This window comes from Nelumbo lutea, chromosome 7 (genome assembly GCF_056320005.1).
Source record: "Nelumbo lutea isolate HS-2025 chromosome 7, American lotus-T2T, whole genome shotgun sequence".
NCBI classification, from domain to species: Eukaryota; Viridiplantae; Streptophyta; class Magnoliopsida; order Proteales; family Nelumbonaceae; genus Nelumbo; species Nelumbo lutea.
The window spans coordinates 31,218,429-31,246,379 of NC_142690.1; the positions used below are offsets into that span (position 1 = coordinate 31,218,429).

Here is a 27,951-nt window from a genome sequence, read left to right on the forward strand (position 1 = left end):
AACTGAACATCATTTCAGCCATAGTAGTGATCTCCATGTTATAACAGAACATCATTTCAGCCATAAACTGAACTGAACATCACTAATAATAAAGCTTAAACAGTTAAACTTATAACTGAACAAGTGAACATCACTGATAAAGCCATCTTGGCTTCTAATAAAGCTTCTAGTTCCAATAAAGCTTAAACTTGTAAGTTGTAACTGAACATCACTAACTTTTGGACTTAAAAACAAGTGTTAAGGTGTAAAAACAGTCATAAATTGAACATCATTTCAGCCATCCAATGATAAAATTTAAATGAAAAATTAATGACAAAAGTTGTTCATTAATCACTAATCCAAAATTTTTTGCAGCCATTCAAAAACTAGGTGGCCTAATGGACTTTGGAACTTCATGTTTGAAGAAGAAATGCTGCCCTGCCAATGACTCAACTGTCAAGAAACAAAAAAGAAAAGTTTGTTTTAGATTGTCACATTACTTGGAAAATGAAATTTTAAATTGTAGAAAAAATAATTACACTTGTAAAGATTATTAAGTCTTACCGAAACATCAATCATCACTTAATTACACTTGTTCCATTGTTCCTGAGAATTCTAAAGCAAAGAAACAAATATTAGTATGTAACCCAAAAAATTATATAAGTTCTTTATTCACAAGATCACAAATATTACCTAATGCGATTTCTTCATATTTTTCCACTTCATCCATAGCTTCTCGAACATCAATTGGGATTGGTTTAGACCTGTAACCAATCTTGGCCACATATAAGAGCCTCCACCATTTTTGGAGATAGTGAACTTCCAAATGGATCATGTAAACACCCACTTGTGTTGAATGCCGATTCAGAAGCAACTGTAGAAATTGGCATGGCCAAGACATCCCTTGCTATCATATATTTGACCATAACAAAACTTCACATATTTTAATTTGTAATAAAAATCCAAAACAATGGCAACATATAACAAGAAATTCAGATTTTCAAGGTTCTCCCAATATTTATCAAACTTTTGTTTCATGCGCTCTGCATAGAACTCAAGAGACTGTCTCCACTTCTAGACAAACGAACCAACCTAGTTTGCAATGCCACAAGTTCATGAAAAAATGCATTCGATGTGACATAAAGACAATATCTTTTGCCTTTTATCAACCCTATTGGCATATTTAGTGCATTGTTGCTGCAAATGACTCCACCTGTTACTAGTGCCATGATTTTTTGTATCACATGCGTAGTCTTTGCCATAATAGTTACATGCAGCCCTAGGTTCATCCATATCCTCCATTTTAGTGAAATGATCCCAAATTTCTGATTTTAATCTAGAACATTGCCTTTTGTTTTGCTTAGTGGGCTGTGTCCTAGTAATTTTACAAGGAGCAGGGGGATTTTTTACCGGATTTGCAGTCTCAGAATCTTGTTGCTTTGAGCCCATTGCTATTGGATCTTCAACTTCTTCAACTCCATGCACATTTTCACTTCTTTTAGGATCCATCTGAAAATAAAATACCATCATAAATTTATAATGATTATTGAGTTTCTCAAGATGAACATCCCTAATAAAACAAGTTAAGAAAAAAGCAACTAATTGGTTTTAGTCAAAAAAACTATATATGTTATTTTTTTATCTAACATCACTAAAACTGAAATATATAAAAATATATAGTTTTTGTGCAAATTATGAAATTACTATATTTCAAAAATATATTTAAAACTGATATATATATATATATATATATATAATATTCTGATATATTTGTATATATATTTTGGTTTTAAATATATACATTTCCCGATTTCTGAAATACATATTTCAACCTTAAATATATATAATATATACTTCTGATATATTTCAGTGAAAATATATATTTTTGGAAATACATTTAAAACTGAAATATATATTTCAGAAATATACATATTATATATAAAATTTCAGAATATATTTAAAACTGAAATATATAAAAGTATGTTTCAGAATATAATATTAATATATATATATATATATATATATATATATATATATATATATACACACACACACACACAAACTGAAATATATAGTTTTTGTGCAAATTATGAAATTATTATAAATATCTACTACTATATATATTCTGATATTATCAGATATATATTTCTGGAAATATATATACCGATATATTTGTATATATATTTTGGTTTTAAATATATATATTTCCGAAATAATATATTCAGCTTTAAATATATATAATATATACTTCTGATATATTTCAGAATTATATATATTATATATAGTATTTCAGAATATATTTAAAACTGAAATATATATATTATATATAATATTTCAGAATATATTTAAAACTGAAATATATAAAAATATGTTTCAGAATATATATATCTGATATATTTCAGATCCTGAAATTCAGAATATGTATTTTGGAAATATACTTAAAACTGAAATATATAAAAATATATAGTTTTGTGCATATGAAATTAATATAAATATCTACTACTATATATATATTCTGATATTATCAGATATATATTTCTTGAAATATATATTTCCAGAAAATATATGCATTTCCGAAAAATATACATATTATATATAATATTTCAGAATATATTTTCTGGAAATATATTTAAAACTGAAATATACATTTCAGAAATATATATTTAAAACTGAAATATATATTTAGAACAAAAATATATCGGGATATATATTTTCTGGAAATATATATTTCGGAAATATATATCTGATATATTTCAGAATATATATTTTTTCAGATATATATTTATTATTTAAAACTGAAATATCTATATTTAACAGATATTTTTTCAGATATTTTGGTTTTTATGCAAAACCAAAATATCTATATTTAACAGTTTTAAAATATATATATATATATATTTAAGTTAAAACCGAAATATATATTTAAATAGATTAGGTTTTTCATACAAAATTGAAGTTTTTTTGCGCAACTATATCATAAATAATTGGGTTTTTTTCAAAGCTTAAACAAAACACAAATAAAATATATCAACTTTTAACATGCATTAAATTTTAAAAATATTAAATAAATAAATAGTAACCTGTGAATGTGATGGTTGAGTCTTGAGAAGTTGAAACTTGAGAGTTGAGATTTGAGAAGATGGGAGAGCCAAGTGAATGAGAGCCTTGAGGAGGCGGACCAGGAAAGAAAGAGTCAAAGGAGAATGAATTTGGAAGAAGACTAGGACTTGCAATGCTTAGAGAGTAGAGAACCTCTAGTCTAGGAAAGAAAGGACTCCTATTTGCCTATTTGGTGTAAAGGTCCTTAGAGAGTAGGGAACCTCTCTTTTAGAAGCCAATCTTTCTAAAGGTGTAGGGACTAGGGATTTTGCTTGCCTTGCAATGCTTTCCATTAATTCCAATCCTAAAGACTAGAGTAGAAAGAATAGATAACTAAGTTAGTAAGTAACTAGAAAGAAATAACTAAACAATTAATGCTAAAAATAAGTAACTAAGTTAGTAAGTGACTAGAAAGAAGTAGGATAGAGATAACTTGGTTAAATAACTCGGTTACATGAAAACCAAAACCGAACCTAATTATTGGTTTACCCATCTTTACAACCCGAAACCGACCGGTGCTGAAGAAAAAACCAGCCAACTCGGGTTGGGCCGGGCTGGGTTGGTCGGTTTGGTCTGTTTGGTGATGTTTGTGAACAGCCCTACCTGTTGCTATCACTGTTATTGATGGACTAAATTATATGGAGTGGGCAAAAAGTGTGAATTATATGTGGGCTTGGTAAGCTTGGGTATTTGTCTAGTGATGTTCCTCAACCATAGGGGGCTGGTTTGGCTTGTGATCAGTGAGACCAAGACAACTTGATCATGTCTTGGCTGGTGACCTCTATTCACTCAAGTATGAGGAGGAACTTTATGTGGGCTGTTATGGCAAAGGAGATTTGGGACCAAGCTAAGGTTATTTTTTTCTGAGCAAAGGCACTATGCTTGTATATATCAACTTCAAGTAGAGTCATCCACTTGTAAATAGGGGCAGAGAGCCTATCATCATATTATTCCACTCTCAATTTCATGCGAAAAGAACTTGATTATTATCTGACTATTGATTGGAAAAATGAATCAGTTGCAAAGGAGTATAAGAGACTTGTAAATCAGCAGCAGGTGTTTGTTTTCTTTTGTTGGTCTTAATTCCAGTTATGAGCCTATTCGTGTTCATATATTGGGGAGTAAGGAGCTCCCATCAATTTAAGAAGTGTATTCCCTAGTTCAATCTGAGGAGAGTGGGAGGATAGCCATGTATTCTCTTGATGGGGAGCAGCAGATTGCTTTCTTGGCCAAAGGGAGTGGTGGAAGTAGGAAGGTAAGTGATGCTAATGAAGAGGGCTGAAGCTGTTGGTAAAGATAAGTTGAGATGCTCTCGTTGTGGTAGAACATACCAGAGAAACATGTTGGGACCTTGTGGGCAAGCCAAAGAACTTTCAGTCCGTCTAGAAGAAGCAACCACAATAGTATGGGAAGAAATCTAATTCAGCCAATCTAGTTTCTGGTGACTTGTCTCAGGAGAGTATCTCAACAGGCTCTATCTCCAAGGAGGAGATGCTGTATACCGAATGTGATCAGTTGGAAGAGTATGGTAGGACTCTTTGACATCTTGAAGAGTCTTCTATCACTCCTACCTCACATGTCCACTTCAGGTAACCGGGCTTCTGAACTCCATGTGTCTATTTCATCTTCCAACCCTTGGATCATTGATTATGGGGCAACCAAACACATGATTGGTAAGCTAAGTTTAGTTTCAGCATATTGTTTACTTTATGGTAGGACAAGTTAGGCTAGCTGATGGTTCTTACACTACCATTGTTGGCCAGGGTACTTGTATCCTTAGAAAATGGTGTTCACTTACATTTAGTTCACCATGCTCCCAAAATTCCAACTAAACATTTATCTATTAGTTGTATTACCAAGTCACTGAATTGTAGTGTAACTTTTTTTTTTTTTTTTTGTTTTTTTTTGATTCATGTGTTCTCTAGGATTTGACTTTTGGGAGAATGATTGGTAAGGGATGTGTGGTTGATGGTCTCTATGTACTGGATGATGTTACTGCTTTCGAGTCAAGTAATACAACATGTTTTGTGGGTTAGTTTGAGAGTCCTTGTAATAAAGCCTAGATCTTGCTTTAGCACTATTGTTTGGGCCATTTGTCTTTTCAGTCTTTGAGACTCTTGTTCCCAAAATTATTTAAGTCAGTGTTTGAGTCTTCATTTCAGTATGCAATTTGTCCTTTGAGTAAGCATTGTAGAACAAATTGCTGAATTTCCTTTTCAAATTGTTCACTTAGATGTGTGGGGTCCTACTATTGTTATTGCAAAAGGAGGTTATAGATATTTTATTAGTTTCATTGATGATTTCTCATGATATACATGGATTTACTTGATTTATTTGCTTCACTCACAGGATGAAGTTCCTGAAGTAATACAGGATTTCCAAAGAATGTTGTTTACTCAATTTCATTATAAGTACAAATATTTCACTCAAACAATGCTCCTGAGTATTTTAATTAGTTTTTTTCTCAGCATGGTACCATTTATCAAAGTACATGCCCAAGAACTCCTCAATAGAATGGTATTGCTGAGAGGAAGAACTGACTTCTCCTTGAAGTGGCTCATGGTTTTATGTTGCATATGCATGTTCCAACAAGATGCCCACACGTATTCTTATCAACAATATGCCCACGTATTCTTCAATTCAAGGCCCCACTTCAACTTTTGTTTTCTAGTCCCCTTTGTTCTCTATTCCTGTTTTCTAAGTTCCCTTTCTTCAATTCCCAACACACAGGAAGGGAAAAAACAAGAGAAGTAGAATTTCACAGTACCTGACAACCTGAGAGAAACTGAAAAAATTGAGCCACTCTTACCAGTGATGGCTAAAAATTCTCCAACGTGGATTGATCTCAATAAGGGTCTCCAAGAAGTTGTTCACACCTTGAGCTCCACTCTGGAAAGATCCTCTTGACCCTAAACTGCAACTCTTCTCTAGTTGGCTAGGTTTTTGGGCCAGCTCTCCAAGACAATTCTTGGGCATCAGAAACTGATTGAAACTGATCTCAAAATCTCCAACTTAGTTCTCCATACACACTGTGTATGGGATCAAAGAAAAGAAAAAGAGGTAACCTGGCTCTGATACCAACTAATCAAGAAAAATAGAAAACAGATCTGAAACAATAAGGTAGAAGAAGAAGAAAGAAGAGAGAAGAGAGAAGAAGAAAGGAGGAAGGCCTTTAGAAGAAGAGTTTGTGACTTTTTCCCAGCTGCTTTCTCTTTTTTTTTATTTGATCTATCATAATTAAAAGAAAATTACACAGATGCCCCTAGTGGGTGGCTGTAAATAACAATGAGAGAAGCAGAAGAATAAAACATAACAAAAGGGGCCTGAGGCTCATGATAACTAAGCCCACAATAATAAAAGTAAAGAAATAAAGAACGGGACAGCTAGGGAGATGTTCGATCCAATATCTAAACACCAAGGTTTAAAATGTCGATGTCGTTGGAAATGCCACTTACCAAAATATAGGACATATGTCGGAAATGTTGGAAATGTCGAGGGGAAATAATGTAAAAAATAGACATTGTGGAAATATTATGAAGTATGTGGAAATATGCAAAGATATTTTGTAAAATGATAAAAGAAGCATTAATACATATTTATAGACTATTATCTTATTCCCAACCATTATATAAAGCTAAGAAACTAAGATCAATAACAAATTAGTAAATGACGATTTACTGATTTATTATGCATTTTGATGTTTTTACAAGGTTATCTGATATTTTCTTTTCTTATTTTTAATTTTGATTTATTATAAATTCTAATATATTTATTTCGCACTAGTAAATAGAAATACATTTATTCTGATTTTTTAAATATTAAAGTTATAATGCATTATGTTTTATTATAAATTTAATAAACTGATTCTCCTTTTTGTAGTATTAAGATTATGATAAATTCTGATTTCTTATAAAACTTAGTGAATTTATTATGATTTTTAATACTAAATTTATAATAAATTATGATTTAGTATAAAATTTATTAAATTTATTCTAATTTTTTATATTAAATGTAGAATATGGTTTATTATAAAATTTAGTAAACATTTTCTGATTTTAATAAATATTTTAAAAAAGACTAACTAGTTAATATTTTATTACTTGACAAATATTTTATGTTTTATATTATAGAGTAATTAATTTATTCTTTTCTTTTTATATTTTGTTAATTCTTTTTATAATTTTTTTGAAATATTAAATAGAAATTATTAATGGAATAATCTATATTAATATACTGTATTATATTAATATAATATACTAATATATTATATTTTTAATGTACATTAGTCGACATCCTGTCGACATAATAGGAAAAACTGTATTTTTTTTTGGTTATTTGACCGATTTGGTTGACATTTACAAAATATAGGAAATGTCGACCGGCATAATGTAATTTTTATATTACCATCCATTTTCATGTCGGTGAGCCTCGACATCGACATATGTTGGGCGACATTAGCGACATTTGGCAACATATGAAACCATGCTCAACACTTTGTTTTAATGTACTATTAGGGGTGTCAGACCAAACCAATAAATTACGGTTTGAGAAATTCCTAAACCAAACCAAACTGTTTTGGCATGGAAACCAAATCAAACCAAACCGCTTTATTACGGTTTGGTGTGGTTTCTAATATGGTTTGGGAAACTTTGGGCCATTCTTCGATTGATCGATTCTATTGCACTTGAATCAATTAGAAAGCCCAAATAGCACCCCTAAAAATTAAAACTTGTATTTTATTATAAAATAAGAGTTTATTATATATTTATAATTATATAAAATTGGTTTAAATATACTATATTATATTATATATATAATATTCGTACATCATTTATTTATATAATTATATTGTATATAACTATATATATAATTTTGGTTTATGGTTTACTATTTGGTTCGGTTTATAAAGTCCAAGTAACCAAACCAAAACCACAAACTGCAATTTTGCAAAATATGAAACCGAACCAAACCCTTTTTCAGGTGCAGATTGAACCAAACTGCAAGTTTGGTTTGGTTCAGTTAGGTTTTGCGGTTTGAACCAAACAATGAACACCCCTATGTATTATCTTGCTTACCCAAATAAAGAGGGAAAAGGAATCTGATGCCTATGCAAAAAAAGTGACCTTTGAAAGTGAATATGCTATTACCATAGTGGCTTTCTCTGTTGGCCTTTGTAAGTGAATATGAAAAATTTTGTTGCCAACTGTTTTTTTTTTTTTTGACAATTGGATTTTGTTCCTAACTTGACTAGTTCTTTGCTTTGTTCTTTCTTTTTTGCTTCCTTTGATTTTTAAAGCTGAGCTTGACTTATCTATTATTCTATCAAGCTTGGTCTTGGTATTCACTCCATGCTTTGGAGTTTCAATTGACAATACATTACATTAGATTGAAGGTAGGTCCCTTTCACTACTCAATGGAAATGTGACGATTGGAGACCATAGATCATTTCCTTGTCTAAGCCTTAGGTCAATTTGTACATGGCAGTTTGATATCAATAGATTCGAACACTATGAGCTTCTCTATTATTTCTTGTGCTTGGATTAAAATTAAGGTGTTAAACAATCATATTCCCCAGCATAGAACAGCCTATGATCCCTGTTCTGATTGAATTGCAAGATTGGACCAGGAAAAGAATGCAAAGAAGCTTTGATCACATTTCAAAATACACCATGCGTCCTCAATAGACCTGGGCTCTCCATTGAACACCTATTAAACTCCAGCCCTTCTTCCTCCTTGAGAAGTTGAGACAACTAGATTATTACTAATAATGCAAAAGCTAATGATTCATTTGTATTGGGCAGAACTGCAATTTGTTGAGGGGACTATAACCTGCTTATAGGTGATCATGGGCTGAGCTTTGGGCCTATGATATTAAATACATTATATTTAATATTTATAATATTTTTATATCATATATGATATGTATAAAATATTTGTTAGAATTTATTAAATATAAAATATTATATACAATATATTATTTGTGTTATATAATATGTATGTATGTATGAATGATCATCTGATCGCTCCTGCTGATTGCTCTCTGATGCCAACTGATGTAGAACCAACTTCTTTGATACCAATTGGTGTATAACGAGTATGACCCAAGATTGAGTCTAGGAGGGCAACCATAAATTGGGCAGGCTCTTAATGGGACAGTGAAAATATAGAAAATTTGAAAACCAATTATAGAGATGGGATTTTTTAATCAGACTTTGTAAATATGTTTTAATGATGGAGTGATTTAATATGAAGGCTTTCTAAGTAGCTTTTTTTTTTTCATAAAATGGTGAAAAATTCCCTTTGTGAGAGAAGCTATCAGAATTCTGGAAAATAGGATTTTAAATAGAGTTTTGGGATGAAATATGGTATGCCTTTAAGTGATAAGTTGAAAGAAATCAGAGATGGCTTGGCGCAAAAGGACAAATGGTTGAAATAAGAAAATTTTGTTTTTTGATATAAAAAAAGGAAAGTGGGCTTTTATTCCTTTATTGATGTTGACTCCTTTGATGAAAAATTCTTGGGCTGTTAATGGTTGTAATAGCTACTTTTAGATTGGAGAGAAGAGAGAAAGTGGAGAGAAAATTTCTGGAATCACTCGGTGGGAACCTAGAATTACTGAATTTATTGGAACCACTCACCATAAGCAGAATGTGCAGAAAAATTCACTCCAGTATCTTTCACCATGACACAGTTGCTCTTACTAGAACCAAGAAAAACATATTTAATAATAATGTCATTGTCTTACTTGATTAAAAAAAATCAATAATTCTTAATGAATGACTAGCAATTTTAACACAAACTATGGATATACAAATCAAACCATTGGACTCCATGAAACCTGTAGAATGGCCAAAGTATCCCAACTTTCTAAAAACACAAAAACACGTAAGTTTAAAAACCCACAAACTTCCATATGTGGCTATTTGATTCCAATTTTATAGCATAGAAAAATTCAGAAACTTGCAGATTTTAAGCTTTCAATTCTTTCTTCTCTTGAAGATTTGGATGATCACAAAAAATAAAGGTAGAACTGTCTAACTTGATTGGGTTGAAACATATTTTAACATCCATATCAAGTGTTTAACTCGTTGGATGTTTGAATTCTATATGAATACAGATAGGACATGCTACAATCTGTTGATGTCAGCTTTAGACAAGATTCACATGACACTCTAGTATATGAGTTCTTAAATGTAGCCACCGATTGTATTATATTGTTTGGTATGTTTTTGAGTATAGAAAGTATCTTGAGTAAAAGTATTGAATGGATAATAAAGGTCAATTCTTGGCTTTGGGGACATGAAAGGCATGCCTTATGCATGACAATGATGTGCATGGATTGACTTAAGTCTATAATACTAGAACCATATGCCATCATTAGAGTTGCAATTTTATTGATAGATTATATTTGTTGTTTGCAGATATTGGTGGCACAACAGGGCAGCTCCTTGAGCAAAATGCACAGTTTTTCAATCAAATTTCAGCAAATCTAGCTAATTATCAGGTCAGTTCCGGTATTACAATCAAATTTATTTCCTTTAATGAATGAAGGAATGTTGCTCTATTCTACACATTTTTTTTTTCAATTTAACAACCTAATTTTTGCAATGAATTGTTGTTTTAATATGGTCAATACACATGTGGGCAACTATCTGTCAAACCTTAGCATCTCTTTTCTTTTTGTAGTGGAATTTTGGCATGAAGTGCCCTTGATTGGCTTATTGAACTTTTTTATCAAATAACCATGGATTTTATTAATGTGCGGACAACTATTTGTTAAACCTTAGTGTCTCTTTTCTTTTTTGTAGTGGAATTTTGGCATTAAGTGTCCCTGATTGGCTAACTGAACTTTTTTTGTTATCAAATAACAATGAACTTTATTAACGATAAAAAGATATACAAGACATGGGGAGAGATAAGACCTCTTATCTCTCCTCTAATTTCTTACAATTGTGCCTGTTAGAGCTAGCCGAATAAGGTAGATTAGTCATTTTATTTCTGTTAAGTTATGTGCTTATGTGGCAGTTTTAATAGAGACTTCCTGTCCCATACTTAAGTGGGGGCAGTTTAGTCTTTGTACTACTAATTGGAGGCTAATCCATACTAGGGTCGACTGATAGGGTTTAGGCTACCATGTTCGACTGCTCTCTTCTTCTTCTTCTGCTCTTCTCCTGGTTCGAACTACTGTAGCTATAGGACAAACATGGTATCAGAGCAGGACGTTGCTCTCTAAATCCCCTCCCCTGCTCCTCTCTGTTTGTGACCTCATTTTTTTCTTTCTTCTTTCTGGGCTGAAAATGGAGAACACAGATTCAACCTAGGCCTGAGAACACTTCAGTCCTTCTTCCTCTGCGCAGAACTTGACTGTTTTTCAAGAGAAAAAACAACTTCAGAAGTGGATGGTCGACTGAAGCTCTCCATCGGAGGTTGGTTACCTTTTTTTTGTGCTTTTGGTATTTCTGGGTTGAAAGCCTTCAAAATCTGCTTGGACTGATCAGAACCTAGAGAACTAGGTTGTTTGTAGCCTTGGTTCTTAGAAAAAGGTCCAAGAACAGGCTGTGTTTACAGTGGCCGAATGGTGTAAGGGTATGTTTGACCCTTTTATGTGGGTCTATAGTTGTTTTGAAGCCTTTGTTGGTCACAAGTGACCTGAATTGAATGACAGGTTACTGCAGTGGCAGTAGTTGATGTTTTTTTTGGACTTGTAGTGTCCTTTGAAAAGGTCAGACAGATCTGTACCATGTGTGACAGCTATGGTTGTGTGGTGGTGTTTGTGATGCTCAATCTCTATTGAGCAGCTTCAAGAGGGCTTGTATGTGGTCAGTGAGTTGCTGAATTAATGTCAGTGTGATTCATGGTTTTGTGAAACCAGTAGTGGTGTGAACAAGAACAAAAGTTTGTGTACCTATCAACTGTGTTTGGGGACGGCTGTAGTGTCTGGGACATCTGTGTGTTTGGGACTGATTGATTGTGACTGGTTGTGAACAGTGGTGATTGATTGTGACTGGTTGTGAGCCTATCATCTTTGTTTGGGGATTGCTGTAGTGTCTGGAACATCAAACTCCTGACAGCAGTACTTAGTTGGCGACTGGGAATTCAGATTAGAGGTAGCATTGGAAGAGCATCATGGCAGCAATTGGAGATGGTTGTAATGATCAGAAACCTAGTGTGGTGATTCCCTCTAACTATTTGGATGTGTAGATGACTTCAATTAAACTTAATGGTGAAAACTATGTACCATGGGCCATGTCAGTGGAAGTTTTTCTCAAGGCAAAGAGGAAAGTGAAGCATGTAAAGGAAGATAAACCACTAGCTGACTCTTCAGGGTTTGATGACTGGGAACAGGAAGATGTCCAAATCATGACATGGTTATGGAATAGTATGGAGCCCAAAATAAGTGCCAACTTTATGTTCTTAGATACAATTAAGGACATATGAGAACATGCCAAGAAGCTTTATTCTGGGCAAGATAATACTACAAGGGTATATCAACTCTATCAGGAGTATTTCGATCTGCAGCAAGGGAATAAAACCCTAGAAGAGTACCATGCTAGTATAAAGAACCTCATAAATGAACTCAATGTCTATCATCCCCTCACTCCAGATGTTAAGGTTCAGCAACAATGGAGGGAACAACTAGATGTCATTAGGTTCTTAGTGGGGTTGAAATCAGAATATGAACCAGTTAGGGCCCAAACATTGGGAGGCTCTACTCTTCCTACACTTGAGGAAGTTTTTGCACGGCTTTGTAGGATTTCTTTGGGACCTACAGAGAATCCCACACAGTCTGATAGATCAGCATTTGTGATAGCCAGAGGAGGTGGACGTGGTACTAGAGGGGGAGGACATGCCTCCCGAGGAGGTCGTGGTGGTTCCGTATTTGGCCGTGGTGGTGGTCGTGACTCAGGGGGAGGCCGTGGTAAAGGAAAAAGTAACTCTACAAGGAAGTGTATCCATTGTGGCAGGGACGGACATTCGGTGAATTTCTGTTATGATTTCCATGGCCCTCCTACATGGGCCAATCATGTAGTAGCTGGTGGGGTTGATGTCAGTGAGAACCAATAGGCAGATCTAACACCTTCCACATCTACATCTGTTTCCAGGAAGGAAATGGTGAGTGTACCGCGTGATGATTATGAGAGGTTCCTCCAGGCTACTTCACAGCATACTACAACCACCCTTGCCCACTCAGGTATAGCTTGTCTGGCATCCAAACCCTCTCCCTGGATTATTGACTCTAGAGCCTCTGATCACATGACCGGGACTCTAGGTGTGTTCTCTTCCCTCTCTGAAACTTCCACATCTCAAACTGTTACCCTTGCCAATGGTTCCTCTTCTCCCATTTGTGGTGTTGATAATGTTGACACGACTTCTCTTTCTTTATCATCTGTTATTTATGTCCCTAAGTTTCCATTCAATCTTATGTCTGCTAGTTAATTAACCAAGACTCTTAATTTCTCTATTACATTTTTCCCTTCCTTTTGTGTTTTTCAGGATCTCAAGATGTGGAAGAAGATTGGTGGGGGGCATGAGGTTGGTGGATTCTATTACCTTGACGGTGGTGGATCGTTAGTTACACTTCAGACTTCACTCACTCCTCTACAGTGGAATTGTCGACTGGGACATCCATCTCTCAAGGCACTCAAGATACTAGTTCCGTCTTTGAGTCATTTGTTGTTTTTACAGTGTGAGTTGTGTCCAGTATGGGAAACATCGCCGGGTTCCCTTCAGTCCTAGAGTTGATAGTCGTATGTTGAGTCCTTTTGCTTTGGTTCATTCAGATGTTTGGGGTTCGATTAAAATAGAGCCTTATAATGGTTACAAGTATTTTGTCACTTTTATTGATGATTGTTCAATGATGACATTGATTTATTTAATGAAAGAAATGAGTGAATTATTTTCCATTTTTCAAAAATTCCATGCTGAAATACGTATACAATTTGGTGTTCCAATCAAGTTTCTTCGTTCAAATAACAATTGTGAATACTTTCTTACTTCCTTTCAACAGTATTTAAAACAGCATAGCATCATTTATCAAACTTCATGTGCATCCACTCCTCAACAAAATGGGGTGGTTGAATGAAAGAACCGTCATCTCCTTGAAACTGCTCGGTCTATTCTTCATCATATGAGTGTTCCTAAACGATTTTGGAGTGATGTTGTACTTATTGCGTGTTTCCTTATTAATCGGATGCCCTCCTTCATTCTTCATGGTCGGTCTCCCTTCTCTATTTTGTTCCCCACCTTGTCTCCCTTTCCATTAACACCTTGCATCTTTGGCTGTGTATGCTTTGTTCACAATCTGAGTCCTGGGATAGACAAGCTGGATGCATGCTCTATTAAGTGTCTTTCTTGGCTACTCTCGAACTCAAAAAGGGTACAAGTGTTACAACCCCATTACTCGGAAGTGCTATGTCTGTCCTGATGTCACTTTTTTTGAGTCTGTCCCCTTCTTCTCGGAACCTGAAGCATTGGTGTCTCCACCTTTGCTTCCTCTTTCTCTTCTAGTCAGTGATCTCGTTCCGGGTGTTCCAGTTGGGGTTGACCCTTCACCTCCTCCAGTGCAGATCCCTACTGAACGACCACCAATCCGGCACGTGTATACTCATCGACAGACACCGGCTCCTCCTCCAGCTTCTACCTTGTCTGCGGATCCTGTTGTTGCTTCTGTCCCAGAACCTTTAAGACTTGATCTTCCCATTGCTTTACGGAAAGGTAAACATAGTTGTACCCTCCATCCCATTTCCAATTTTGTTTCGGTCTCTTTCCTTTCCGCTTCACATCGCGAGTTTGTTTCACTGTTGTCATCTATTTCTATGCCTAAGAATATCCAGGAGGCTCTTAGCTCACCTGGGTGGCGGCAGGCAATGGAGGAGGAACTCTCCGCCCTTTAGCATACTCATACGTGGGAGCTCACTACTCTTCCTCCTGGTAAGCATGTTGTGGGTTGTAAATGGGTGTATACTGTTAAATACTTACTAGATGGTAGTGTGGAGCGTCTGAAGGCCAAACTTGTTGCTAAAGGTTATTCGCAGTTGTATGGGGTGGACTATATGGAGACCTTTTCTCCAGTGGCTAAGATTGGCTCTGTCCGTGTCTTAATTTCCCTGGCAGTTATGTATGATTGGCCATTGTTTCAACTTGACATTAAAAATGCCTTCCTTCATGGTGACCTTATGGAGGAGGTATATATGGAGCAACCACCTGGGTTTATTGCTCAGGGGGAGGATGGTAAGATGTGCAGATTGAAAAAGGCAATTAATGGGTTGAAACAATCACCTCGTGCTTGGTTTGGGAAGTTTAGTGAAGTGGTGAAGAATTTTGGAATAAAACAATGCCAAGTTGACCACTCGGTGTTCGGCTATGATTCAGAAGCCGGAAAGATTTTATTAGTGGTCTATGTGGATGATATTGTCATAACTGGTAGTGACAAATTGGGGATTGATAAACTAAAGGTCTTTATGCAAAATCATTTTCAAACAAAAGACCTTGGGACATTGAAGTATTTTTTGGGTATAGAAGTTGCTAGATCAAGACAAGGTGTAAACCTGTGCCAAAGAAAATTTGTTCTTGATCTGTTGGATGAAACAGGACTGTTAGGTGCAAAACCGGCTGAAACTCCCATGGAGCCAAATGCTAAGTTGAGCAGTGATACAGGGGAAATATTTGATGATCCTGGAAGGTATAGACAGAGACCAAACATCTCCTTTGTAGTTAGTTTGGTGAACCAATTTATGTAGAACCCTTAGATACCTCACTAGGATGTAGTTCTTTGAATTGTAAGTTACCTGAAGGGAGCTCCAGGCCGTGGGTTATTGTATAAACCAGGAGGAAGACTTGAAGTAATTGGGTATACAAATGCAGGTTGGGTAGGCTCTGTGTCTGATAGAAGATCTAATACAGGTTACCGCACATTTCTTGAAGGAAATCTTGTGACATGGAAGAGTAAGAAGTAGACGGTTGTGGCAAGGAGCAGTGCTGAAGTCGAATACATAGCCATGGCACACACTACATATGAATTAGTATGGTTGAAGAATCTTCTACAAGAAATCAGGTTCTCCATGGATAGACCTATGAAATTGTATTGTAACAATCAAACTGCACTCCACATCTCATCTAACCCTGTTTTTCATGAGTGAACAAAGCACATAGAGATTGATTGCCACTTTGTGAGGGAGAAGGTCCTTACTGGAGAGATGAGCACAGAACATGTGGGCTCAGGTGATCAATGGGCAGATTTGTTTACAAAAGGCTTAAGCTCAGGGAGAGTGAACTATATATGTAACAAGCTGGGATTATATGACATATATTCTCTAGCTTGAGGGGGAGTGTTAGAGCTAGCCGAATAAGGGTAGATTAGTCATTTTATTTCTGTTAAGTTATGTGCTTATGTGGCAGTTTTAATAGACTTCCTGTCCCATACTTAAGTGGGGGCAGCTTAGTCTTTGTACTACTAATTAGAGGCTAATCCATATTAGGGTCGACTGATAGGGTTTAGGCTATCATGTTCGACTATTCTCTTCTTCTTCTTCTTCTGCTCTTCTCCTGGTTCGAACTACCGTAGCTACAGGACAAACAGTGCCCAAATAAAATGGTCTCCACACCCCTTGTTTAGTTAATGTATCATCCATATTGTTAACAGTTCTTTTAACTCATTGAAAGGACTGAGTATAAAGCAATTATATGACCTTCTCCATCTCTAAATCCTCCTACTCCTGACAAGCCTGGATTGTACATCTCTCCATCAAAGTTCAACTTGATGAAGCCTTCCGGTGGTGACATTCTTATTTATGGAAGTTCCCACTGCTTTTGTCCAATTTTTTTTTTTTATAGGTAAAGGTACTTTTGTCCAATTTCTTAACATATCTTCCATTTAAAAGGAAGGAAACTTCTCATAGATTTCAGGTTTTCAACCAATGGCTACCCTTGAAGTGATACATTCAATTATGGCTTCTTTACTCCTTTTCTTTTCCAAGAAAATTTCCACTGCTTTTGTCCAATTTTTTTTGTAGGTAAAAGTACTTTTGTCCAATTTCTTAACATATCTTCCATTTAAAAGGAAGGAAACTTCTCATAGATTTCAAGTTTTCAACCAATGGCTACCCTTGAAGTGATACATTCAATTATGGCTTCTTTACTCCTTTTCTTTTCCAAGAATATTCTTGAATTCCTTTCCTTTCTTCCCATATTGTCCAAATTAGTGCAGATTTTGTACATATCTACATGATGCTTCCTCTTTTCTTTGGCCACACCAAAGTTGTTGAGGTAAACAAACTTAACATATCAATCAGAAGATTCCACTTGCACTCAAACAGGGAGAACCAATCTCAAATGTATGCAACCAAAGGACAGGAGATTAGTAAGTGATACCAAATCTATTAGATTCGGTCCAATAGAGCAGCTGCTTTGAGGGAGCTGAACCTCCTAAGAAGAAAAAGAGAGGGAAAATGTATTTTAAGGGAAATTTCTCACTCCTTGCCTTCTTATTATTTCCTTATATAGTTATATGAGATTCAACTGTTACAAGAGTCTACAATTAGTTGTAACTAATAATCTGATGTGGACCCTTGATATAAACTTGCTGGATGGGCTGCAAGCTCCTAGTTGGGCCTGTTTGTGCTCTAGTAGCTGGGTTGGGCTGGTTCTGGTTCCTAACAATTCCTCTCCCCTTAGGAAAACCTTGTCCTCAAGGTTGATGTGGGGATACTCTTGTTGAAGCTTGTAATAATCCTCCCAGGTTGCATCTTCATTTGGTAAGTTAGAAAATAGAACCAATGCCTCAGTTTTTGTTTGTTCTTGCTTCACTTGCCTAAGATATATAGGTTTGGGTTCTGCAAGGATCTGACTTCTTCTGTGAATTCACTCAGGTAATGTGAGATGGAACATGATCTTGTCAATGATATGTTTCTTGAGAAGTGAGATGTGGAAAGTCAGATGGGTAACTCATGTTGGTAGGCTAAAGAGTCAATTTTCTCAAGCACCTTGAAGTTGATAGGCCAATGGTTGTGGGCTACCATGGTTTGGTAATAGGCCTTCATTTGCTGTTGGGCCTGAAGTAAATTGGCTTTCAATTCATGAAGCACCTGGTCCCTTGTAGTGGGTAACTCGTCTATTGACTCCACAGAGGTGGACCCTTTCTCATAAGGTAATATGGCCAGGGGGGGGGGAGGCTTGACCATCTACAACTTCAAAGGAGTTGTACCACAGCGTAACCACTTAGCCATTGCTTGGGTCAACAATTGGTGAAGCATTTGAGGTATGTCTCAAGGCAGCAATTATCCACCTTAGTTTGGCCATTGGATTGAAGACGGTAGCTGGTAGAATACTTGAGATGGGTACCTTGGAGCTTGAAGTATTCTTTCCAGGAGTTATTCATGAAGAGAGGGTCTTGGTCTGAGACTATGGCCTTAGGGGTACATGATACCATGTAACTTCATGGCATCCCTGACAAATACTCTAAATAACTTGGACCACAGTCTAGGGTGGTGCAGGGCCAAAATATGACCATACTTGCTGAGATGGTCAATGACAACTATGATTACTGACTTCCTGGCTGAAGGAGGCAAGCCCATGATGAAGTCCATGGCTACTTCTTCCCAAACTAGCTCAGGTATTTGTAAGGGTTGTAAGAGGCTTGCAGGCTTCTGAGCTATATACTGTTGTTGAAAAACTTGGCAACTGGCTGCACATTTCTTCATGCCTTTCCAGTGGGATCATTCTTATAAGACAGTGCAAACAAAGATTGAAACTAGTCTTTGAGAGGAGAAGGCCCCAGCCAAACATGTTCCTAGAATGTAATATTATTGCTCAAACAAGGATCATTCCTTACAAGAGGAAAGAATAGTGGAAGAATAGTGTGAATGGCCTTCTTGTTGCTCTAGCCGATACACCAATGTCCCATCCATTATCCAAAACCCCACGAATACTCACACCACCACCCTAAACTTAAGCTGCATCACAGTTAACAATACTATTCGCCACTGTTGAGAGATTGATTTTATGTTTTCTACTTTATTTGTTACCACTATAGTTGTTGATTACATTTATTGCTGTTTTGGTACTGTTGTGTTTTAATTCTTTTTGAGTATTGGGCAGCCAGGGGTATAATGGTCAGTGTATACCACATTATGCTTAATAGAAATAGATATGAAGGGGTGGCAACCAGAATTTTTTTCTGCTTCCCATTCTTTCTTCTCTGATTTTTTTCTTCCCCTCTTTTCACTTCACTCTAAATTTCTGCTGTTTCTATTCATTGAGTAGTCGTGAGGTGAACAGTAGTAGTGGGTCAAAGTCATTGAGTTAAATTATGCTTTGGCATAATTAATTGGGTCATTTTTCTTTTTCTTCACTGCATATTTTATTTCCCAAGTTAAATGGGTTTGCTGAGGTGTTTGGTTTGGATTATAATGGCCATTTAATGGCATGCAAACTTCTTTTTTACCAAGTACTTCTTTGTTTGATATTGTGCAAATTGGGGTGATTCTAGGACCCTTGGAGTGATTCCTTTGGAATTCCCTCTCTTTTCTCTTTCTCCACCCTTTCTCCTCTCTCTCTCTCTCTCTCTCTCTCTCTCTCTCTGTCTTGCGATAGTTTGTTCCAACCCTACTGCATCACTTTTGGTATCAGAGCTAATGGTTAGTCACCATGTTTTCACAAAGAGACCGATTCTATAGGCCTAGGGTATCATTTAAACAATCTCATGGGTCTAGAATCGATGATGAAAGGGTTTTTGAACCATATGAAGGGTTTATGGTTGATTTACTTGAGATTTTGATGGAAAAAAATAGATCTACTAATGTCAGCTATAGGAGTAAGGTTTTCAAGAACGTTAGAAGAGAAAGGGAAGTGCCTAATTTCAAGGCAGACGAAGACCATCAAGCATTTTTTGATTGGATTGCTAAACTAGAAGAATATTTCGATTGTCATGATATGTCTGAAAAACAAAGGTTTAGATTTTTACGCATGAAGCTTGCGGTTAATGCTAAAGTATGGTGGAGAACTCTTGAACAATGACTATAAAATAGAGGTGAATATCCTAACCACATGGGCAGAGATGAAGAGGTGTTTGCAACAAAAGTATATTCCACAATACTTCCATGATGATCTATATGTGGAGTTGACTAATCTCAAGCAAGATATGCTATCTATAGTTCAATATATACATAGTTTTGATGAATTATCTATTAGATGTGACACTATAGAAAGTCAAAGCCACAAATTAGTTTGTTTCATGAATGGACTAAGGAATGTAATCAAGAATGAATTGTCTACAATTCAAATATATGACTTAGACCATGCCTTTGAATTGGCTCTTGAGATGGAGAAGGAGGTGGTTATAACAAAGAATTTGAAGCCAATGAGAAGAAAATACAAAGTTGAAGATAAAGAAGCTGATTTCTTGCATGTTGATGCCCATCCTAGAGCTGAAGTTGTGAATGAAGAATTTCAACCTATAGAAGTTGTAAACATTGAAGATTCAAAGGGTGCAGGCCAAGAAAAGGTTGGAATCGTTGAAGAAGAAACCTCCAACACCCATGGTCAGCTTGGGGTTAATGATCAAGAAGAGATAGAAGTGGAGCAGGTTGGAGAAATCAGGTGCAAGATGCAAATGTGGTGGTTGTAATAGATGTTAGCAAGGAAGTCATGACTTTGCCTTACAAGTTCAATTAATGATCAAGAAGAGATAGAAGTGGAGCAGGTTGGAGAAATCAGGTGCAAGATGCAAATGTGGTGGTTGTAATAGATGTTAGCAAGGAAGTCATGACTTTGCCTTACAAGTTCAATTGGAACCAATGCAAGAATTACAAGCTGGCATAGTAAAAGTTCCACCGACATCAATGGTGGCAGAAGTTAAAGAGCTTGCTGAAGAACCAAGGGTAGCTGAAGCCATGGAGATGGAGATTTCTCTACTAAAGGTTGAAGGAAAAGTTGCAGTTGAGATTTTGGATGTGAAAGTTCATAGTGATAAGCAAGGGGAAGATTCACCACAAGATAAGCTGATGGATGATGTAAGTGTTCAAGAAGCTAATGTTATTGGTGATTTAACAATGATGGTTATGGAAGGCAGTATTTAGGCATACATCGGTTTCAAGATCCATTTATAGCTGTGTGTGACATCTACTCTGCAGTCCAAGTGTGTTGAAGTAGCTATGGGAATTACTACTCCTTTTGTCATTGAGGTACATCAACTTTTCATCCTCAAGTTCTTCAAAACCTGAGGACGAGTTTTTTTTTTGAACCAGGGGAGAATAATGCAAGAGCTAAAGAATCAAATTTGGAACTTTTTGAAATTTTCTGTCTTTTTGTATATTTGGATAGTATGGATATTTTCGTCATTTTAACTAGTCCTATGTGGGTTTGGGATATAACATCTTGTTCCTCTAGTTTAGAAGGTCTCGTCTTTCAATTTTCAATATCTTTGCATTAGTAGATAGAAAGTTATTGTGTTTCTTGATGCCCAAGACAAGGAGTGGCGTTCTTGTAATTATGGTGAACAGTATTCCGGCCGCACAAGTCACTCTATAAATAGATGTGTTCTCTTCCTTTTGAAGCCAATGAATGAATGAAGATGTCTTTAGAATTCTCTTTCGAGTTTGCTGTATGGAGTGATTCCTACAAACCCTAGAGTGTTTCCTTGGGGCTTCCCTCTCATTTCTCTTTCTCCACCCTTTCTCTCTTTCTCTCTCTCTTGTGATAGTTTGTTCGAGCCCTACTGCATAAGGATACCGTTACTACTATTATGTCTTGATTAATCACATGCCCTCTTATATTTTGGGATTTAAAACTCATTTGAACATATTATATCCTAATGAGAGATCTTTCGTTTCCTTTGAGAGTTTTTGGGTGCATAGGTTTTTGTTCATACTCTTGGACCTGATCATTCTAAGCTTTATCCTAAAACTAGGAGATGTATTTTTTTTTGGTATGCATAAAATTAGAAGGGGTACTATTATTTTGATCCCATTTGTTTCTATGGCCTTGGTTTTCATATTTTTTCCTACTACTACACAAGGGTAATGTTTTGGTGAGGAGAGGGCTCTTATTCCTACTAATATTCCTTTGCCATGTCCTGTTTTTGATGTCTCGACGATTCCTTCTACTTCTTATTCTAATTCTACTACTATAAGTTATCAGGGGTATTTACAAGTGTACCAAAGGCACAAGAAGGTTGATTCTAACTAGTGTTTAAAAGGCGTGGGAGGCGTATGCTTGGAGGTGTGCCTCCAAGTGAGGCACCCCCAGAACACCTTGAGGCATATGCTAGGGGCACTGGCACCTTTGAGACATATGCCTCATGTGCCTCATGCACACCTAGTTAGCATAATAATCCTAGGAGTTGAAGAAAACTCAATAAATTGAATAATCCTAGAACGTCCATACATATTTATAGACTCTAAACTCATGATAATCCTAGGAGTCAAATTGTTAGACTCATAATGATCCTAGGAGTCAAACCGTTAGACTCAAACTAATTTGTCATATCCTATTTCAATTCGAAGAAGACTCAAAAACTCTAATACTACTTATGCAATGACTCTGAAATTTTAAACATAAACAAACTATATCTAGCCAAGTTAAGACTTATAATTGGGCCCTACAAAAAATGCAAAATGACAACATTATTGTGAGCTGTTAGAGACTTGTGGGTTGATTTCTCTACCTGTGCATGACCAGGCTTGATATTTCATATGCAGCAAGTGTTGTGAGTAGGGGTGGATTTGAGTCGAGCGAAGCCAAATACTTGGCTATTTGTGCTTGGCTCGCAGGAATAGTATCAGGCTCGAGCTCGATTTGAGCTAAAGACTTGAGCTCAAGCTCGGCTCGGTTCATAGCTCGAAAGTTCGAGCTTGGCTCAGCTGAAGCTCGACTATAAGCCAATTTTTTTTGAAAAATAAAAATTATATGTATAAAATTATTATTTTTTATTTTTCAAACAAAAGATTAAGAATTAGAAAAGGGATTTAATATTATATATACAAAATAATTATAATTTTTTTTATTTTACATACAAGAAAATAAGAATTATAAAAATTATTTACTATTATACATAAAAAAAAATATTATTATATATATGTATGTATGTATGTATATAATAAAAATTATTTATTTAATACTAGGCTCACGAGCCTTACAAGTCGAGCTTCACTTGGCTTGAGCTCGACTCGATTAGCAAACAAGCTTATATTATCATGCTCGAATTTGGCTTGAAGCTTGGTTTAAACCGAGCCAAGCCGAGCTTTTCATGAGCCGAGCTAGAATAGCTCGTGAAAGGCTCGGCTCGTGGCCACCCCTAGTTGTGAGCCAATGCATGCATGTGTCAAAGAGTTCTCAGACAGGATTCTTGCTTATCTCAAGAAGCAACAAGGTAGGGCTCTGTTGTTCGCTAATTATGTCACATGAGAGTAGAAGCTTTTATAGATATAAATTGGGCAGGTTCATTGGATGATAGGCACTCTACATATACATTTTGTACTCTTGTTGGTGGTAATCTAGTCTTTTGGAAGAGTAGTAAGTAGTTGGTGTTTGCTTGTTCTAGTACTGTTCTATGGCTCATAGGGTGTTGGAGTTGTTATGGATCAGATCTTTGCTTGGGGAGCCAGGGATTTAGGTGGAACAAGCCTTAATGTTATATTGTGATAATCAAGCTGAGATTAATATAGCTCATAGTCTTCAGCATGATATGACTAAGCATATTGAGGTTGATCAGCACTTCACTAGAGAAAGGGTGGCTTTAGGTGAAACTTATTTGTCATATGTTACATCTTGCATGCAGCTGGCAGATATTTTCTAAAGGAAATGTTAGAAACAATCTGAAAAATGATGTGTAAGGTGCCCACCAGTGGGTTGGTAATGTCTCCTGTTGGTCGTAGTGGAGACTTGGGATCGAATCCTACCTACACCTGGGTTGGGGGATGAGCTACTCCCATTGTGTATATCCCTTCAGAGCATATCTGCATATCAAAAACAAAAAAAAAACAATCTGAAAAATGACTTAAATAAGTTGGGAATGACCAATATATATTCCCAACTCGAGGGAGACTGTTGAGGGATTGGTTTTATATTTTATAGCTGTATATTTACTTCCATTATAGTTGCTAATTACTTCTATTGCTGTTTGTTTATTACCTGTTTTATTTATTTATTTATTGAGTATTGAGCGGGCAGGGGTATAAATATAATTGGATATCACATTATACTTAAGATGAATAGATGTGAAGGGGCAGCAGATAGAACTTTTTACTGCTTCTCTATTCTTTCTTCTCTGATTTCTCTCTTTTCCTCTTCACTTCAACACAATTTCTACTGTTTTCTATTCATCAATTTTCCTTTTTATCAATCAAGTTAAGCAACCTGTAAAATGGAATAGGATTTTTGTATAGTTATCATTTTGCTCCTATAATTTGGATTCCAGTATTGTATCCTTTTATAATTTCCTTGTTCCGAAAATTTATTTTAAACTGTACGATGTTACAATATGGGCACAATGGATAATTGGGAATTAGTTGTGTTGGTGTTCAAGTAGTTGGATTTGAAATTGTATACTGTCATTGGCCAAAAGCAAAATGCAAAAATGTAAAAAATGATAATAAAAGAGCAACTGCCTGGAGATTTTCAACAGGCCTGGATATTAACATTGTTCAAAACAAAAATGATAACAATGAAAATATTTGATTAATGAAATATGAAAATTGTTAAAAGTTATATCATGGATAAATAGTTCAACCAGAGTACCATAATGTATAAAACATGAGGAAATCCAATTAATTGAGCATTTTATCTAAGTGAACCTGTTATATCAGGTAGGTGATCCTAGCCATCCAATTTATTTGACTGACTCTTGACTTAGTTTCACATTTTTCTTGTGGTCATGAAAACCTAATAATTAGTTGGGCAAATAGGTTCAGATGCTTGGTGGCCATCAAGGATTATCATCATCAATCATCATCATCCAAGCCTCATCCCATGTATATGTGGTTGGTTACATGAATCCTCTTTCTCCATTCCGTTCTGTTTAATGCCATATTGTTAAATTATGGGGGCTTAAATAATTTCTTACTGTTTTGGTCCATGTCCTTAATGGTTTACCCCTATCCCTCCTAGTTCATTTAATTTACTACAGATCACTTCTTCTTATGAATGCTGTTGATGGTTTACTCCTATCCCTCCTACTTCCTCTCATTTTATCATCTATTGGAGCTATTTATATTTCTTTTGAATGCTTTCATTTCTGATCCTACCTTATCTGGTTTTTCCACTCATCCATCTCAGCATATGCATTTCTGCCACATGCATATTTGGACATGTTTCTTGACTGCTCAATTCTGTACTTCATACAACATTACAACATAGCTCGCCTTACAACTGTTTTATACAACTTTCCTTTTAATCGAAGGCTCCGATCGTTTTCCAGTATTTAGCAGGGGGTAAGTTGGTAAATTGGTAAATTGACGACAACCCCCACGTTCATTTGCCACTATATTGGGTCCAATGGTATCCGAAGATACTAGAGAGTACCAGTTACATGGGTAACTATTCCCTCCTGCAAGTAGGTAAACAACTTACCCATGTGCTGATAACGCTCTCTCCCTCCTGTCTCTCTCTTTACCTGGGTAAGTTGTATTGCACAAGAATGATGGAACCTCACTTGGGCAAGTTTTACTTGGGAAACACTTGCCCAGGTAAACGTACTTACCTAGGTAAGTAAAAATGAACAGGGCCTAAGTGGTATTTGCCAACCACATGAAAGTCCAGATGCATTCCTCCATTTTGCCCATCCTGCTCTAGTTCCATGGGCGATATCCTCCTCAATCTCTCCCTTGTTATGGATTACCGATTCAAGGTGTCAAATAAGATCTAGCTGTTTCCATTGAGGAAAATGCTAATTGTTCAGAATTTGGCATGCCCCTACCCTAACAATAAGTGCAACATATCTGTCATGGAAGTTTTGAAATGAAAAATGATTTTATCAAGAAGACATGACCCATACCTCATGCATCATAAGAAATTTATCTAGCATGTTTTAGTTGAAATGAAATTTGATAAGAATATGCCTACAATATGATAATTACCATAATTTGAATTTGTGATTAATATATGCATAAAACAAGAGATACTTATAAATCAACTACTACATACAAGTTACCATTGTGTTTGATATGGGTGTGACATGGTGTTTGTCATGTCCAGATTTAAAAAAATAAAATATCCTTGTTATGTGGTTCTCATCCTACTCTCTCTCTCTCACACACACACACACACATAAAACAAGTTTAAATCATATCTGTGCTTTCATGCAGACACCTACATCTTGCACACATTTTCATATTTTGGAATGTTGGAATACATATGAACTATATGTACAACTTATAAATAGCAGATAAAAATGTGGCAGGGTCAGCATGTCTCCAGATACCAGATAGAGAATCTTTTTGAGGGAAAATTACTCCACCCTCATGGTTATTTTCTTGTGTCTGAAGAAAAGGTTGATAGGAGAAGTCAATGCATGTCTAATGTTGAAATTATGGGAGTATAGTTGAAGATAATCTTATCAGGACAAAGGGAGGTAGAAAAGGTAGCCATAGGGCCATGTTTGGTCAACTGCTATGGCCCTTCAAATTCTTGCTGATTCTGGGCAAGGATGGGTATATGTATACATGACCCATTTGGATTACTAATTTTTTGTTCCAGTCCTCACTCCAGAATGAGATATGGGCCCAAGGAAAGACTCAACTCAGACTTATTCCCAATTATTTGAGGCTGGCTACATAAATCCTATCCAACCATTGTGCTCTACCAAGAACCATGTTTACTTTGGTCTTCTTATTGTTCTTTTTGGATTTTCTACTTGCACTGGTTCTCTCCTCACTGGTACAGTCATTTGTCGTCAATTTACATGACCAAATCATTTCAGTTGACTTTCCTTCGAAATGAACTCATTTCTGATTCTATTCCTTCTAGTTTTTGCCATTCATTTCTAATTTGTTGCACTTAAAAAAGGATTGCCACACTTGGAAATTGCCAGTGGAAAAATACGGGCATAGGCTTGTGTTGTTTTTAGTTTTCTCCATTATTTCCCATTATTCTCTCAAGTTTCCTTAATTCTGTAAGTATTCTTTTTCCAAAGCAAAGTATCTTTTCTTAATCTTAGCGAAATAACCAAAAAAAGAATAAAAAAAAGCAAATATGTTTATTTCACTATTTTTTTTCTTATAATAGGGGAAGGGGGAAAATATGGAACAGGGAAGGTGGGCAGGAAGAATCTTTTGATGGGGAGGATTGAAATTGATCATTAGGAGTTAATGGGGGTTGGTGTCTGATGCTTGTAAGAAAGGATTCTTGTTTAGTTTGCTTTTAGTTTATTAGGAACGGTCATATTTAGCTTGTTTGTGAGGGGTTATCTTAGCATCTGTTAAGTAGTTGTAATCTGTTTTTTTCTTTTTCTTCAATAAAAATTTTCTTTTACCATAAAAAATCAATCAAGAATTCAAAATTACTTTCTATTAATAAAGGTAAAAATATGGAAGAGATATCATATCCTATAAATTTCTCCAATCAAAAAATGAGAAAGAAAAGGAAAGCATAAATAGCCTTGTACCCATTAAATCAGTAATTGAGAAAAAAAAATCAACCAATGTTACCTGAAGTGAAAAAGAAAGATTTATCCTGAGGTCTTTTGTATTGATATATGATCTTGATGCAGTCCATGTTAAAGTTGCTCCGTTGAAAGATGGGAGTGTCCTTGCTCTGGTCAGAGAGCAGAACAGAACTGAACTGATATCTTCATTTTTTCTCTCCTCATTGCAGTTACAGGAGAACATCAATCTCTTCTGCCAAGCTCGAGATAATATCCTAACCATCTTGAATGAGTAAGTA

The 27,951-nt window shown here is 35.7% G+C and overlaps 2 protein-coding genes across 6 annotated transcripts in view; one reads left to right on the top strand and one right to left on the bottom strand.

Annotated features, from left to right (window-relative positions):
• The window catches only part of LOC148845964 (uncharacterized), a 62,980-nt gene that overhangs the window by 34,373 nt on the left and 656 nt on the right, over positions 1-27,951 (top strand). For 2 of the 5 annotated variants that reach the window (XM_088955050.1, XM_088955049.1), the window contains 3 exons: positions 10,500-10,582; positions 24,978-25,052; positions 27,883-27,944. In XM_088955050.1, the coding sequence (XP_088811176.1) occupies positions 10,500-10,582; positions 24,978-25,052; positions 27,883-27,944 (220 nt within the window). The remainder of the gene's footprint in view (positions 1-10,499; positions 10,583-24,977; positions 25,053-27,882; positions 27,945-27,951) is intronic. The other 3 variants (XM_088955052.1, XM_088955051.1, XM_088955053.1) reach the window with 2 other exon arrangements.
• LOC148845965 (uncharacterized) lies at positions 545-27,903 on the bottom strand. The gene is made up of 4 exons (XM_088955054.1): positions 27,717-27,903; positions 1,390-1,488; positions 673-853; positions 545-594 (listed from the first exon to the last, which is right to left on the bottom strand). Exons 1-4 carry the CDS (start codon positions 27,894-27,896, stop codon positions 566-568), a joined length of 489 nt encoding a protein of 162 aa, XP_088811180.1. The 5' UTR covers positions 27,897-27,903; the 3' UTR covers positions 545-565.

What these genes read in the sequence shown, in the direction of transcription:
- LOC148845965 (XM_088955054.1), bottom strand. Translation starts at nt 27,896, where the DNA reads ATGTTCTCCTGTAACTGCAATGAGGAGAGAAAAAATGAAGATATCAGT. An exon ending in ATCTTTCTTTTTCACTTCAG is followed by an intron (nt 1,489 to 27,716) that starts GTAACATTGGTT and finishes TTTTATTTTCAG; the next exon opens with ATGGATCCTAAAAGAAGTGA. An exon ending in ATTCTGAGACTGCAAATCCG is followed by an intron (nt 854 to 1,389) that starts GTAAAAAATCCC and finishes CAATTTCTACAG; the next exon opens with TTGCTTCTGAATCGGCATTC.